Source organism: Plasmodium knowlesi, assembly GCF_000006355.2.
Source record: "Plasmodium knowlesi strain H genome assembly, chromosome: 14".
NCBI lineage: Eukaryota > Apicomplexa > Aconoidasida > Haemosporida > Plasmodiidae > Plasmodium > Plasmodium knowlesi.
The window spans coordinates 2141857-2158477 of record NC_011915.2 but is presented as its reverse complement, the minus strand read 5'-3'; the positions used below and the strand labels follow the sequence as shown (position 1 = coordinate 2158477).

The 16621-nt window shown below is 42.0% G+C and overlaps 4 protein-coding genes across 4 annotated transcripts; 2 read left to right on the top strand and 2 right to left on the bottom strand.

Annotated features, from left to right (window-relative positions):
- Positions 1 to 956: 956 nt before the first annotated feature.
- On the top strand, positions 957 to 2154 carry PKNH_1449700 (subpellicular microtubule protein 2, putative; the record flags this gene model as incomplete). Its single annotated transcript, XM_002262339.1, has 2 exons — positions 957 to 1610; positions 1993 to 2154. 2 exons carry the CDS (start codon positions 957 to 959, stop codon positions 2152 to 2154), a joined length of 816 nt encoding a protein of 271 aa, XP_002262375.1.
- Positions 2155 to 2554: 400 nt separating this feature from the next.
- PKNH_1449600 (vacuolar transporter chaperone, putative) lies at positions 2555 to 5541 on the bottom strand (the record flags this gene model as incomplete). The annotated part of the gene is made up of 2 exons (XM_002262338.1): positions 2555 to 5319; positions 5442 to 5541. 2 exons carry the CDS (start codon positions 5539 to 5541, stop codon positions 2555 to 2557), a joined length of 2865 nt encoding a protein of 954 aa, XP_002262374.1.
- A 2247-nt stretch (positions 5542 to 7788) lies between these two features.
- PKNH_1449500 (thioredoxin-like associated protein 1, putative) lies at positions 7789 to 8913 on the top strand (the record flags this gene model as incomplete). The annotated part of the gene is made up of 1 exon (XM_002262337.1): positions 7789 to 8913. One exon carries the CDS (start codon positions 7789 to 7791, stop codon positions 8911 to 8913), a length of 1125 nt encoding a protein of 374 aa, XP_002262373.1.
- A 580-nt stretch (positions 8914 to 9493) lies between these two features.
- Positions 9494 to 16125, bottom strand: PKNH_1449400 (TBC domain-containing protein, putative; the record flags this gene model as incomplete). The annotated part of the gene is made up of 11 exons (XM_039113671.1): positions 9494 to 9652; positions 9808 to 13199; positions 13284 to 13411; positions 13532 to 13722; positions 13943 to 14027; positions 14207 to 14372; positions 14583 to 14692; positions 14799 to 14874; positions 15166 to 15304; positions 15463 to 15583; positions 15887 to 16125. The coding sequence occupies 11 exons, from the start codon at positions 16123 to 16125 to the stop codon at positions 9494 to 9496; spliced, it is 4806 nt and encodes a 1601-aa protein (XP_038970041.1).
- Positions 16126 to 16621: the final 496 nt, after the last annotated feature.

The window sequence follows — 16621 nt, the reverse complement described above, 5'->3', positions numbered from 1 at the left end:
CCTTCACTTTTTTGCAGAAAATAGACACTTCCCTGCTCGAACGGCAAATTGGCTTCCCTCCCTTCCCCTATCTCTACAGCCATCACTGCTCCACTCGCGCGTAAAAATTTCTGAACGTTCAGAAATATGCACACAATTTACCTTGCCCGTTCAGGTGAAATAAGTTGCACCAGTTTGCAACAGGGGGAAGTGTACACATGCATATACGTGTCTAATAAGGTGTAAACGCGTGAATGGGTTGCTGGCACATAAATACACTCCCCGCGGAAGTAGAAATGCGAAGTGGCAGGACACAACAGGGAAAGGGAAAAAAGTGCAGAAAAAAAAAAATATATAGCCAAAAAAGAGTGGAAACAAATAGCCAAAAAAAAAAGTGTAAAAAAAAAAAAAAAAAAACAACATCACTGCTGTCCTTTCGCTAGCTACCCTTTTTGACCACTGGAAAAAGTGAAGAAGTGCAACGCAAGCTACTTGGCCATTATGTCTGTTGCTTTTTTTCCAGAAACCTGTTTGATTTATCCTTCTGTTTAACTCCTTACGGAAGTTTACCTGTTCTTGAAAAACTTAATTATATGTTCTTCTGAAGGGGGGCACGCACAACATGCACTGAACATCTTTGTTGTTGTTTTGTTTTCCCCATTTTCGTTGCATTTTCAATAGCAATCATGTTACATTTATCATTTGCAAGTGTTCGCATGTGTGTTGTGTGTATGTCTCTCTTTTTTTTTTTTTTTTTTTTTTTTTTTAACCACGTGTAAGCAGCCCAAAGGACATTGCACAATTTAGCCACATGAACGTGAAATTATTTCGCAGTCCGCCTTCTTTTTTTTTTAACCTTTTCGATTTTGTTACCAATTTGAGCATTCCACTGCTCAGACAAGGCGTTTGTCGTTCGAAGTGTGCCCACGAAGGTACACATACACCACCGTACAACTCCGCATACCTCCTCGAATCCAATGGAGTTCTCTTCCTACGCTGGGGTGAGCTCTGAACGTCTGGCCTCCCTCCGGAACCTTGACATTCGCCGAAAGTCTGTGTACAACGGATCAAACTTCTCCTACGGAAACAACATTTACGAAGTTTTACACAACTGTTGCACGGAGGAGTTAAAAAATGAGGAAGACACAATTGGCATTGATCCGTTTGGCAATAGGTACGCCCCGAAGATTGGCAACCGACGCGATAGAAACAACTGCGATTACAACTATGCAGGCCTAAGGTCGGAAATTAAGAATAGCATTAATGTGCGCAACCGAAGAATCAAAAGTGTTCTCAATATCCACGGGGGGGAGAGCGTAAAGGACACCATACAACATAATGGAGGAGAAGAGATTAGCAACCCAAAGCACTTCCTTTCGGACAAAGGTTATGTGTTAACTCCGAAGAGGTGTCTAGCCAGACATGTGGACGATAGCGAAATTGACAAATATTTTTCCACCAAGTATGCTGTGACGGACAAGTCCAGTGGACGAACAGAAATTATGGTGGAGAGGAAACCTGGGTGCTCCAATATCATTGTGCAGAACTTCTCCGAATTTGATGCTTATGCCACGTACAAGCGACAGGACGAGCGGAAGAAGGATAGGGACTCCTTTGTTCACACAAAGATGGTAAGTGCGTGCATGTGTGGGAGCTGCCACACAGATTAGTTAGAGATGAGCGTGGGGTGCGTCGTGTGGGTGGAACGCATGTGATGTGCATATGTAGTAGCGGTGGTGGCTACCTATCAGGGGATCCAAAAATAATCCCCTAAAGAATTATGAAAAGATGTCCCATTCCTCCCTCCCTCCCTTTTGGGAATTCACCAATTGAACCTCTACCGATAAGTACCATATCGCAGAAGTGTACTTCCAACAAGTGCATACCCCGATTGCACAATGTGTGGCATGCATTTATCTTGGCGCTCATCTCTGTTGCATTTTTTTGACCACCACAATTATACATTTTTCCCCCCTTCCTTCCCCCTCCTTTTTTTTTTTCTGCTACCCCCAGGGCATCGTGCCGAAGGACGGGACGCCCACGGATGATAAAAAATGCAAAGCGCGCGCTCTGTTTACGGAAGTCCACCGAAGCGACAACATCGCACCCGAAAATTATTGGTTGTGTCCCACCGTGGACAGTGAAAAAAAAAAAAAAAAAAAAATTTTTGCCTAATCTTGGGCGCTAATTTGTGTGTAGTGAATACATCGTTGCGCGGGTTCGCCCCGCCAACCACTGTGCTTTTTGTGGTCTGTTTTTGACGCTGCGCTGGGGTATTTCCCCACCGCGTAGCCTCCTCTATAGTGAGAGCCTAACATATCAGTAACGATTAATGTGCTTCATCTGTTGAATGTTGTGAAGGATGCTTTTCCACAGGGGGTGAAGTGTTCCTCTTCGTAGCCCTTAGCCCGCATTTCCTTTACTCCTTTCGTTGCGACACGCACCTCCTTTCGTTGCGACACGCACCTCCTTTCGTTGCGACACGCACCTCCTTTTGTTGCGACACGCACCTCCTTTCGTTGTGGCACGCACCTCCTTTGGCTGTATTTAGCATTTACCACTTCTCTGCTAGGGATCACACCTCCCCCTTCAAGCGGCTATAAATATTCAGCAGGACGACGGTGGACAGGGCGAAGGTCAGGGTAATGACAAGTACCCCGGGGCCCACCTTGTCCGTGTAGTTGATAGGTTCCTTGTTGATGAGCGCTTCTGCTCTCTTCAGATAAATGTAGAAGGAGTAAAGGATGAAGAAAATGGCCACAGGGGCCATGATAACTCCAGAGGCGAATCCATATGAGTTGGAAAAATTCAAAAGGGTGATAGATATGGTTGAGAGGAGAACACTGGTGTTCAGCCACTGCAGTAGGGTTCTTTCATTGGCAAAAAATGTCTTGGGTTCCACTCTCACGACTGCAGTTTTAGGCCTTTTTATCTGAACGATATTATTTTTACGGAAAAATATTCTCTTGAAAAAGGAGCTGATTTTACAGGATGAGGATTTATTACCCTTAGAAGGAGTCTCCTCCATAGGGTCTAGAAGAGGTTCATACAGGTTGTTGTCTTCTGCAAGAGTATGTCTAATTGTGGATTGTATTTCCTTTTCCTGAGACTTCATCTTGGGGTTGTTGTTACAGTCTCCACTGTATGGTGCACGAATGCAATCCCCCCCGCTATTCCAGTAGTCACCACTACCTAGTCTACCAATGTTTAAATGGATGTGACGAGTAGATGTAAGTTTATTCTTTTCAATCTCGTTTCGAAAAATCACTTCACTTTCGTGAGCAATTCTTGCAGATGCACCAGTGTAGGTGATTCCCTTTTTATTTTCATCTTTTTTTCCATTAAGATTTTTCTCTACCCTTTCTGTGTATTCGACTGTATTTTCGCTAGAGCTGAGTTCTGTATCATTATCCTCTTCGGATACAAGTGATTTGTTACTTCCTTTTCCTTGCAGATTCCCACTTTTGATTTTCTTATTTTTCCTTTTCTTCGCTTCATTTTGGCTTATTCCTACTTGTACTACTTCCTTCTTCGTCTTTTTCATTCCCCTGATGGAATTTTCCTCTCCGTTTAATTTTGCCAAGTCGGGGTGCGTGTAGATGCGCCAGTGGGGGGCTGTCGAAATACGGTGTGGGTAAAGCATAGAGATGCCTTGCAGGTAGGAAGAGTACCCCCAAATTTCTTTCACTACTCCTAGATTGTTCAGTTGGAAGGAGAAATCTATGTTGGAGATCTGCTTCACGCTGATATCGATAACTGCATAGTCGAAGTAGGCGTATTTTCTCCTTCCCTTTGTGGTGGTTTCTTCTTCATTGCATATTTTGTACTCCCCCGTATCGTGGTGTCCTTCACTTGTGATAGGGTTATGTTGTTTTCCTTTGTTCGGTTCATCCAATTCACTGTTGTCTCCATCCACAGAGTCCAACTCATCACACCCGTGAATGGTTCCCTTATCTGTATAAACCCAGTAGCAGATATTCTCGTCGATGTAGCCACTAACGTTATCATCACCAAAGTGGATTCTATTTACTTTACTTTTGAGACATGCATTTAGGTTATTCTTCTCTACCTCATGGATGCACTGTTCATAATTTTGCAGTTGTAGAGAATCTGAACCATGAACTGAATGGGAAGAATCGGAGGAGGTATATCCCTTCCTCAGGTTGTACAGATCGTTCACGCAATATATTTTGAGATTCTTCTGCGGGACATCTTTGGCGAAGACATACTTCTCATTACTGTCAGAGCTAGGTTCAAATAAATTAAAATGTTGAATAACCGTTTTTGTCGATTCTTTCTGTGCATCTATGTATCTATAACTTCGTAACCGAATACATTCGCTAGTCCTACCATTCTCACTACTCCCATTCACATACTTGTGGTACCTACTAAACATAGAATCATCAAAATAGATGGTCGTTAGGTCGTTTTGTATCTTCGACGTGGAAATTAGTTCTATGAACTCTTCGAAGGGGGGAATCAATTCATGTTCCTTCAAATCGTAATAATGGAAGGTATAGTATTTACTTATCTCTACTTTTACATTCATTAGGTTCTGTGCCTTTACTATATATTTGGTGTGCTTAATGGTTTTTTGTGTGTTCTCTTCATTGGAGAGTTGGTGTACATTGTTCTTCGGTGAAGAGGAAACCGCACTGGCACTTGCATTAGTATGTGATTCTGAACTTTGGGAATATCTGTTTCTGTTTTTCCTGTACAAGATGGATGTACTTTCCATTTCGTGGTGCTCCTCCCTGGAATGGTCCTCCCCTGGTGGTCTCGGGGGAAGGTTCTGCGTTGTTGTAGCTCCCCGATGGAGAGTTAATTTCCCCTCGAGGTTATCTCCCGTGGAAATGTTTACAGAGGCCACTTTTCGAACCTCCCTATAGTGCTTGTAGCAAAGAGATAAAATGCACACAAGGAGATTTATATCGTAGGCCATGAAGAAACTCTTGATGACGACAGTGATGTAGAAGGATGAACTAACAACTTTATCATTGTGTTTGTCAAATTTTTTCGTAATTTTTCTGAATCCTGTGAAGTTAATTATTCTGTAGCTCTGAAGAAACATCAAGGTACTTCCCAAGTGGTTCAGTTTCTTTACAATTTGAGGTGTGTCTAGTACAGAGTTTCCTTTTTGCAATTTCTGCAGACAAATCTGTGCGTCTTCGTACCACTCCTTTATCATTTTTCTCGTGAAGTTGTTAATTTTATCAAGTTCTTCATTTAGAATGTTCTGGAACCTGGACTCAGCCGACTGGTACTCTGCTCCACTCACCCCTCGCGTGTTTCCAAAGTTGGTTGTTACTTCCTTTATGGTGAACGTGGAGGTGTCTTTCCCTGTGGGGAGTAAAAAGGGGTTGTCGCGCATATAATGTGCAGATAATGTGCAACCATCGCATTATGTACATGGATAAACAAAATATAGAATGGTCGATGGATAACCTGCCCCTTCAGCTCACCTGTTATCAACCGGATGGCTTTTTTCAATTCCTTGTAGGCGATGTAATATTCTCTATATTTGGGGTGCGCCCGCTCCTGTAATGTCTTGCTGAACTTCATGGCGCGCAGGGGTAGAGAGAGAGAGAGACGAGGGGAAGTGATAAAATGGTCAGGTGAAAGAAGAATCTCTCGCGATTGTTAAGTGAACACACTTCTGCCCCTGACTAGGCGTGTCATCCCGCAGGTAACAGTTTTTCTGGTGATTCCCCCCGCCAACGCCACGCACGATTAGAACGCCGCGTACACCGTTCGGGGATATATAGGTTGGATTCCCCTTCGAGGGCAGGATTGCAAGCTCTCTTGGAGGGTGACTGTGTAGTAGGGTAATTACTCACAGGTGTTACTCTACGTGTAACTATACGCCTGTACATTCATTGTAGGAACCAACTTTGCCACGTTTATTTATTTATGTATTTTTATTTATTTTTATTTATTTATTTTTTTTCTTCTCTCCTCATATGGATGCATTGGAATGAGCTATATCGAGTCCGGAGTGTAGGTTTTTTTTTTTTTTTTTTTTTTTTTTTTTTTTTGTTCATTTTGAGGTACCGACTCTAGTAACATTTTAAAGTGTTAGCACCAGGGGAGAAAACTCCTTCCCATGAGTCGACCTTCCTTCAATTAAAAAAAAAAATAGGGGAATACTTAAATGAAGAATTACAAATGGAACAGTGTAGATTCTTTTTCCTTTTTCATGTAGGATTGGTTATATTTGTCCTGTTGGTTAATACAATTTCGGAATACACCCAGGGGGGGGGGAGGAGGGAAACTAAAATAAAGCAGACTTTTCTTCTTTCACCTTTTGGAGCTTGAATTCATTATCGCCGATTATAAGAATGGAAGGATAGATTGGTCTGATCGACGTGGCACCGTGCTGTGCTTTGCCCCTATATATGTATGCCTGTGCCACTTTCACCCCTTTGGGGGAAACATACTACGAGAAAGAAGTAAGCGAAAACGTGAGAACCGACGGTGGAAAGAACCACCCCATTGGAGAAACAGATGTAAAGGCACATGTGCCTGATAACTCCTCGTTAGCTAAAAGTGAACTCTTGCTAGGTGTAACTGTATGAGGACCATCTATAGGTGTGGCAAAGTCGATGAGCCCACACATCTTTCTGTTCTGTTCAATTCTCATCTTTTTTTTCTTTTATGACCGCTTGGTATAAGGACCCAAGAAGGACGACTCTTCCTTCCGTCCCAGTGAACAACACGTGCGGGGATGCTCCAATGGGGAGTTTCCCCTTGCACTTTACTCAACAAGAAGAAGTATTTTATTTTTTTTTTTTTAATATAACGTAGCTCCTTCTCAATGATGCCTTGTTCTTCCCGTTTGTTTTTACTACCCTATGGTTTAAACAGTGTGCAGGTAGTTGTGAGGGCTTCGTCTGATGAACACAAGAGCGGGAGATGCACAGAAATAAATGTGCAGTAGGGGGAAAATGGCTAAGTGATGAAGTGGTTTGGCAAGGCCCTAAGCGTGAAGAGTCACTCCCCCACATGGGTACCAACTGCTGTCGTCTTCTCTCTCTTTGTGCCTCCCCACGCAGAGACACGTGCCGCGAAAATCACGTCGTTCCAAAGTGAAATGGGTTATAAGAAAATTATAAGGAAAAAAAAAAAAAAAAAAAAAAAAAAAAAAAAAAAAAAAAATTAAAAAGGAGTACACACACGGATAACACATTCCTTCATGAAGGTGGTAGAAATTTCCCAACCAAGTTCCTTAACAGGTACAGAGGAAAAAAAATACCTACCGCCTTATGAAGTAGAACGTGGGGAAATGCAGATCAAACTAGAGATGTCACAGGTGACACGCGTGATGTGTAGCACACACCGCGGTAGCATGTGCGTACAACGCTCTGCGAAAAAAAAAAAAAAAAAAAAAAAAAAAAAAACCAACAGCTGCGTGCACGTGCAGGAAGATGGTGCATGACGACCACCGGAAGAGGCACAAAAGTACATCGGCATCGCATAAACATGTGAAAGACATCCCCCCACATACATGAGCATACCCAACAAACGAACCAGCCCTCCCTACAAAAAAAAAAAAAAAAAAAAAAAAAAAAAAAAAAAAAAAAAAAAAACGTCCAAGTATCAAAGCGGAAGAGTAAAAACTACCCTGTTGTAGAATAGCCTCCACTTTGCATTTTATTTTTTATTTTTTATTTTTATTTTTTTTTTTTTATTTGTTTGTTTGTTTGATGTCTACTTTGTGTTCGTTTGTCACGTTTGTTCGTTCGTCACTACTTGTTTGTCCCCTCCCCCCCCACAGTTGCCCTCAAACTGCCAAACTCCCGATCTTCCAAAATGGAGGGCGATCCCAAGTGTACCCCCCAGGGAAGCGCGGGGGAGGAAGAGAAACCTGGAAAGAGGTTGGTGGTTGAGAACTGCGGAATCTACATGAACAAAATGAAAAACGCAGGAGTCGTGTGCAACAGAATAACGGAGCTAAACATTAACTCAAGGAAGCAAGTCTCTACGACCAAAAGTGACAGTTCACAAATGAAGGATATCCTATCTCATGGAAACGATCAAGCAATGGAAATGCACCCAGCGAAGAGACCACTGACTTCCTACTCCACCTATGAAAACCAAAACAAGTATTTCGAAACAAAACTAGTTCCAGACATGCAAGGAAAAATGAGCATATGCGTAGGGAGAAAAAGCGGAAGTGCTACAGTGAATATCAGTATTGATGAGTATGATCTTGGGAAAACATACAGCACTTGGAAAAAAATTTTCGATAAAAGTTCTCTCCAGAATAAATCAAACCTAGTGAACAACCTTTTTCTAACTGTAGATGAGGACGCCGATAGGAGTGATAAACTTCCAGTTATTAAGAATAGAAACCCTCCCTATGCCAATCCTGATGGTCCATTCGAAAAGGAACGGTTAGACTTACCTAAACAGGCCAGAGACAACTTAGACAGAACCCTCACTCCACTTGATTGTGCAGACACAAATTCTCTTTTTAAGAAAAAAAATTTTCATACCTATCGGGATTCCTTTCTGTTAATGCGTCCTCATGGGGAGGTTCTTCTGGACGAGGTCAAGGGCGTAAGGAGGACTCGCTTCCCCTGGGCGCACTCCAACCGTCTCAAGCACATCCTCAGCTACAGCTACGCAGCGGGCGCAGACGCGATGAACGGTGACACGAACTACGATCACACGAACTACGATGACAAGAACTACGATCACACGAACTACGATGACAAGAACTACGATGACAAGAACTACGATGATATGATCAGTAGTCATGCCTCAAACGACGCGCCACCCCACTTCGGATCACACCACGTGAACGGCAACAGGGAATTCGCAGGGGAGGGGGGATGCTCCTCCCACTGCCATACCCCAAATGATGCATCGAAGGACGTGTTCAATCAGCAGGGTACCTGCTATAGAGCCCCCTCGCTCACCGAAATTGAGTGAACTCGGGAAATCTCCCCTCGTGTCAACCTGACACACCTTTGTTACGCTAAGTGGTAGTGATCACCACAACACGTAGAGAATAACCAAACCATCACTGCTGATCCCCTCCCCCACGTGTAATACGAAAAAAAAAAAAAAAAAAAAAAAAAAAAAAAAAATGCGTACATATGTAAAGAAATCGCCTGAACGGGTCATAACTTTTTTTTTTTTTTTTTTTTTTTTTTTAAAGTTGCTGCGAGTACATGTAGATAGCTAGTCACGCGGGAAGACTTGCCAATGAGCCTACACACACATACCAACACGATAATTATTTAAAAAATGATGTTTGCCAAAGGGTGTGTTTATCACAAAGCCCGCTCTTCACGCATATGAATACGGGGAATTTAAAAAAGAATAAATTAAAAAAAATTAAAAAATTAAAATTCAACAACTCTTCAAAAAGATAAAACATGCAACACTTGTGCATGGCTAGACAAATGGTGGAGAAGAAAAAAAAAAAAAAAAAAAAAAAAAAAAAACCTCCTCATAGCGAATATTTCTGAAGCTCCTCTTCTCAACGGGTGGAAGTGTCTACGGGGAATCACTCCCCCCTCGTCGCATTCTTTGGCACCTCTCCCGCTGCTTCACCTGATGTTTCTCTCTCCCCGTTGGCGTAACGCGAGTAAATCTCCCTGATGGAGCGCACGCAGGACTGCACCTCCATGTCGCTGTCGAAGTTGAGGACCATCAAAGGGGTGTTCTACAAAAAAGAAAAAAAAAAAAAAGAATCATCAGTTAGGTTAGGTTACTCGAAATGTTGTTGCTAACACGACGTGCTACACGTAACAATGATTGCTCAACTGAACCTTTTTTTTTTTTTTTTTTTTTTTTTTTTTTTCGCATGGATATACTCACCCTGTTGGTTACAAAGTAAAAATAAAGCGTCCTCGCGGAGCCACGCTTGGTGGTTATCTTGCATAGCGTGTGAATATCAAAAACGGCATAGATGTTAACGACATCTATTTTAACCTTCCTATGATCACATCGAAGGGGTGCTTCCGCATCCTTAGGAGGGTTTTTCCTTCTCCTTCTTTTCTCATCGTTCTTCATCATTTTGGCATTCTTGGTATACAAGCTATGGTAGTCGGAAAAGGAAAAGTTGGGCTCATCAGACACGCACGACGAGTAGGATGAGCTATCACTTGAGAGGGAGCTACTAACAGAAGGACAACACATTTCAGTCGAAGCGGATAAATTGCTATTGGATACACTAAAATAGGATTTGTAGTAGCTGTAGGTATCTGTGATGTGTTCCTTGGTGATGCTACGAAGTACATGGGGAGATACCTTAGCCCAGTTTATGTCTATCCCACTTATTTTGTAAGAATCAATGTTAAACAAAACGTCCTTCTTCTTTAAATCTTTGTGTTTGTGGACGATCACCTTTTGTAGTTCCTCTCCCGATTTCGATGAGAGGTACCATGCCTCGTGATCCATCCCTTCCGTTGTGTATTCCTCTTTTTCTTTTAAGAAGTTTTTCGTGCCGATGTCTACCATGTGGAGGGATTCGCCGACTTGTTCCACAGTACTCGTTTGGTTATACGTTTCAGTTGTTACTTTTTCGCACCTCCCAGGAAGACTCACCTCATACAGGTAGGGCATGCCATAGAGTATAAGTAGGTGGTCGTAAATCATCAACTTGCAGAGACCCAGCTCGGGCTTGTTCTTCAGACAAGTATTGCTCAAGATGAGGTCATTCACCCGCTCGTCCCACACTGTGGTGCACTGTTTGGAGTACTGTTTGTCGGGGGTGTTGGTCGCACCAACATAGGAGAGATCTGCGCTTCCCCCATCGAGAAATTCCTTCCCACGGGCACTGTGCAAAAGATGCATACTCCCCATATTCCTAAAGGGAAAGTAAGTCATCCTGAGAGGCACATTGGAATCCATTCGGAAGGATAAGTTGGAGTCCAATTTGTTGCACTGCAGGTATAGGTTCGGGTCGTTAATGGCGGTGTTCTTCCGTTTAATGCACTTGAAATATTTTACGTACTGCACCAAGTTGCTAATGATGTTGTTCGATCTAATATTGTGAGGTATTAGAGGCTGATATATGTACGTAATGAAGCAGTTGTATAATTTCCTCTTGGGGGAAGTGTCTTCTTTTCTCGAACTTCCCTTCAAAAGTAAACTCCTGTAACACACAATATCAATGTACGAATATAAATTGTACACATCTGAACTGGAAGAATAGCTCCTTCTAATTCCCTCCGAAACGTGGTCGCTACCTATTGAGTACCCCTTATTGGGTGGGTTCTTCATAGGTTCTGACGCAAATTCAGCGAAGGAATCTACCCTTCCAAAGACTGAAGCACATTCCACCGCTATGTGTTCCTCTTCTGCAGCATCATTCCTCCACTGACTATATGTGCTTACATTTAATTTCGCTTTTGTGTCATCATTCTGAAGTGAAGAGATACCCATTTCTTCTTCACCCATAATTTGGTCATCTCCTTTCTCTTCACCGGGTGGGGCATTAACACGTGGAGAATCCCATGAAGACGATTCATCCCCCTGAGGTTGTACAGACGATGATAAATTCAGTAAGTCACTCTTCTTCCTACTACAATAATCCACGTAGCGACTTAAATTAAAATAATGCTTCTTCACCGTGGCGTTATTACAGATATGTATATCTCCATTGGTAGATTCACTGATTTTCTTCTCTGCCACGAATGAATTAACGTGTGCCTCTTTTTGTATATCACGTGGGAATGTCTCCCCTCCTGGAGAATGCGGAGAGAAGGTTTGGCCATTTTCAAAGACACTAGAATCGTTAGCACCACTCTTCTTCCTCTTAATATAATTTAATAATCCAGAAAATGTAAATGAAGATCCTTCCACATTGTCCTTCTTCATGTTATGTTCACCTCCCGGATAGGAATAATCACCACCATGATCACCCATACTCCTCATCCAAATGATGTGGTCGTAGAAAGAAGAAAAAGAAATATCGTCTCGCTCCTCGTTTAGGAAAGAAAAAAAATTTTCAAAAATGCTAAAGTTACTGTAACTTTCAAAAAAGCAATCATCTAAAATTTTTTTTTTTGTTTTCCTAAAATACCTGTAGTCACATAAATAACAGTTATGATTGGTATGAAAAAATTTTTTTATCGCTTTTTTGTTCCGACCGAGAAGACAGTGTTGTGTGTACAAGTGGGATGTTTCCTCTCCATGAATAGATTTCTCATCTTTGGTATTTCCAGCAGTGGCAATGAAGGATGAACCCACTGAACTGTTCTTCCCGTTAGGCAAATCCAACCGCATCAAATTGTGGTAGGAGTTTATTCCTCCTTCGATGATGGACACTTGCCTCAATTTGGTTTTAAATAATAACTCATAGTAGAACCCACGAACGTATTTGGCGTTGTCAAAATTATCGTCGTACAGAATCACCACGTGCTTTTCAGGCGTTAATACATCCTCGAAGCGAAAGCGAAGACACCTTTCATTGCACAGAACCTTTTCCTTTATTAACAGGTATAAATTGAAGGAGCTCGTGTTTAGGTTCTGCGTTTGCGAGATCGTATACGTGGGTTCCTTCTTCCCCTCGGGGGGGTTACTAGGAATGCACTTCCATTTATCCTTACCCTTAACTTCATCACCTTTCTTTCGGAGTTCTTTCTGCACCTTGGAAAGGAAAGCCTTCTTCATATGATGGCACGTCAAGCTGAAAGGTTTTAACAACACGTCGTCGTCAGAATAGTACCTCTTTTGATTTTTCACTTTCCTTTCTTCTACATATTTCATATGAACATGTTCAGGCATCTTCCATTTAATTTGTCCATTTTTTGTTTCACCCATGGAAAGTTTCCTCCTTCCGTAAATCTTACAAGTGAAGAAGTTCAAATCGACTTCGCCATTTCTGTTCCCCCTGAGGAGATGCAAGTTTGGGAATATTTCTTCCTCTCTATGTTTCTCCCTTTTAATCCTCTTCCTTCTTCCCTTTGTGCCTCTCCTGCTCTTCTTCTCCCTATTCCTTCTTAGGAGGCACAAATCCAATGGATTTCCCCTCTGTACAGGCACCGACGCAACTCTCCTTAACAGAATATTGTCGTCATAACTTAATCCAAGACATAGGTTGTATTTTCTCATCAGCAAAAGAGAAAAAAGGAGTTCAGAATTTTGGGCGACTTCTCTACTTCCATATCTTTTCAAAATGTGAAAAATAGATTGGGATAATATTCTCCGCTCCTTCTTTCGCTCCTTCTTCTGTTTCTTTCGCTCGTCCTGAGAATCTATTTTGTCTGTAAAAGAGTAGACAGTACGCGGGAGGTGTAATTAGGGAGGCAGCAATTGGAGCATATATTAATGTGCTCTCGATGACTCACCCCGCAAGAGGTCCGCGTAACCTTCGACCAACTCCACGTTGATCGAATTCTTCAAGTGAAAGGTTCGGAAGTGCCTCCTCGATCGGATATCCAAGAAGATGTAGTTGTTCTTTCCTAGAGATATGTTTCTTTATAAAAAGGAGGGGAGGCGAAAGTTGAATGAACAGATATACAAAATGGAAAGATCCCAAAAGGAAATCTACGACGATTTCGTCTCTAGGAACTGACTCCCTAAACGCTCTTCCTACTTTATTATCTCGTAGGCATTCACAGACATGTAGTCGATGGAGTTGAAAAACTGCAGGAGGATGTCCTTCTTCTGATGACCATTGCCAGAATGTTCGCTTGTCAAATACATTAGCACATTTTTGATGAAAAATAATTTGTGCACAAAAGACACGGGTGTGTTGGCTTCCAGATATTTCCCTAACGACCACACCTTAAGGATGGTAATACAAGAATGAGTGATGAATACCGTTATGGAGACATGATCATTCAACACATAGGGGAGGGGGGGCGGGCAGAGCAGTCGTGTTACATAAAGTAATCACGCAGTGCAATGGAATATATACATTTCCCCCTCATATGAATGCGATTTCGCTTAAAACTTCGTTACTGCTTTCTTTTTTTTTTTTTTTTTTTTTTTTTTTTTTTTTTACCTTCTTCAAAAACTTCTTGTTGAAAATGTTTATTTTGCTTAACAGCTCCGGTAAATTTGAACTATCAACACATAGAAATATGTTTCTGCGAGTGGAGGGGAGGAGAGGTGTGCATATCAGTGGTGACACGTGTGGATGATATGACGAGCCGATTGGGGGTAGGATGTATGTATGTGTGTGTGTGTTGGGGGGGGGAGTCTTCCCTCCTGTTGGCTAATCAGAGCATAGAGTCTGACACGAGGACCGGGCAAGCTCCATGCGTACCTGTGCAAAATCAACAGCGCCAGGGAAAAGAAGAAATAAAAAAAAGGATTGCGTTCCAACACGAAGATCAAGTAAATGGCGTTCGAAATTTCCAAGTTGCTTTTGGACGCGAAGAGGGTTAGAAACCAAGAGGCGGCGTAAATTTCGGGGGGCATCTTGTTCGTCTCTGCGGTGTAAGAAAGGTCAACCTGGTTAGCATGATCAACCTGGTTAGCATGATCAACCTGGTTAGCATGATCAACCTGGTTAGCATGATCAACCTGGTTAGCATGATCAACCTGGTTAGCATGATCAACCTGGTTAACTGTATTAGAAGCGTTAGTAGCAGGTGAAGCGCCTTCCATGTTGGTAACGCTTGGGATGATGCTACCCTTACCGAGCACCTCGGACAACACGGGGTCGTGGTACTTAATCAAAATTTTAAACAAGTAAAAGGATATTTGCAAAAAGAAAAACTCGTCGTCATAGTAAAACTCCTTCAAGAATCTGCGCGCAAGGAACGTCACATGGGGGCATGTGAGCACACGTGTGGTACGCAAATAAAACGAGCCGCGTGCAGAAGACAGCGGGAGAGTGCTAGGAAGACTCTTACCGATCGACGAAGCTCTGAAAGCAGAAGTAGACATCAACCAGGTTGAAGTACTTGCCCTTCAGGTAAAAGAATAGGGCTGCGAGGGGCAAAAAAAAAAGGTAAAGAAAAATATGAACAAGCAACGTAAAAATGGCTAGAAAAAAAAAAAAAAAAATAAAAAATAATAATAATAATAGTAAAAAATATGAACAAGCAACGTAAAAATGGCTAGAAAAAAAAAAAAAAAAAAAATAATAGTAATAGTAATAGTAAAAATTATGAACAGGCAAGGTAAAAATACACAAAAAGACGCAAACTTGACAGAGCTGAGCAACTAAACAAAAGCGTGTAAGCAGACATGTGTCTCTGGTTAAGTGTGGAAAAGTACCTAAAACCTCGTTTAGCCCCTGTTTGTACTTGAATTGAAAATGGTTGCAAGCGTAATTTAAAAAAAGGTTAAAGAAGTAAATGGTCTTTTCGTTTTCTTTATTTATGCGTGTCCGGAATACGTCCAGGTCGACAATTTTCTGTTGGCGCGCGGGGCAAGCACAGGCATTATGAGGATGGGACATTTGGATGGTGATACAATGGAGGCATAGTCACTCATTACAAAAAAGAGCAATTGTCGTAAACAATGACGCATTTTGCGTAGACAGCGAAGCCTATGCCATGGGCGGCAACTTACCTGCGTTGCCTCGTTCACGTTGGGGTTCTTTAAATAAGACAGTAACAGATACACGTCGTAGTTGAAGTTGTGGGCATCTGTAGCTTCATTTTGAAGCAGGAATTTTTTGAAGATGATTCTTCTGCGGGGTTTAGAAGGGGGGGGGGGGAGCGATTGTAGAGAAGTTATGTGCGAACAATGTAGAAAGGTTATGTGCGAACAATGTAGAAAGGTTATGTGCGGACAATGTAGAAAGGTTATGTGCGGACAATGTAGAAAGGTTATGTGCGGACAATGTAGAAAGGTTATGTGCGAACAATGTAGAAAGGTTAACTGGAACTCGCGTTTTTGTTATTTTCACGTGCGTGTGTGTGTGTGTGTATGAGAACATATAAGAGTATGTGCAAGGGTACATCTTCTCCACCTGCACAGCCCTCATCAGTACCTTATCTTTTTGGGCACATAAAAGTTGTGTTTATGCAAACACCGTAGCACCGTCTTCCGCATGCCAGCCCCATCTTCGCTCTTCACTCGGTAATACTTCCCATTTAAGAGGTACACATCGTGCGTAGCAAATGACTTGAAATGGTGATGACAGTTTTGGCGAAGCTGTTGTGCTTCTTGCTCCTCCACTGCGGTGAACAATGCCCGTATGTATTTCTCCTTTATTTTTCTCTTCCTCATTTTTGCGCGAGGGGCGGAGAAGCGGTGCTAAGTGGACGCCAAATGTGCACTGTCCAGTGCGCTTCGGAAAATCCGCATGCCAGGCGAGCAGTCCTTTTTTGTAAATTCTCCAAAGCGTTTTTCAAATGCTACAGTTTAGGAGAGGACATCATTTAACCATTTTTGTTAATTTCTTGTGGATTTTTTTTTTTTTTTTTTTTTCTTTCTTCCTTTCTTCCTTTCTTCCTTTCTTTCTTTCTTTCTTTTTTTTTTTTTTTTTCTTAAAGGAGATAAACTTCTTATGCGTAACTTCCCTCGTTAAGTGATTACGAAATCAGTGCATCAATTGGGGGGTTAAAAATTTGAGAAGCCTTTCTTTCCCTCCAACCCCCCAAATGATTGGCTAATTAGGAAGCCTTGAGGTAACAAAAGCATGCCATGTTTTCCTATTTAAAAAAGAAAAGGAAATCCCCCTTTGAGTCTTAAAGAAGTTCACCATACTTTGCTACTTAAGCAC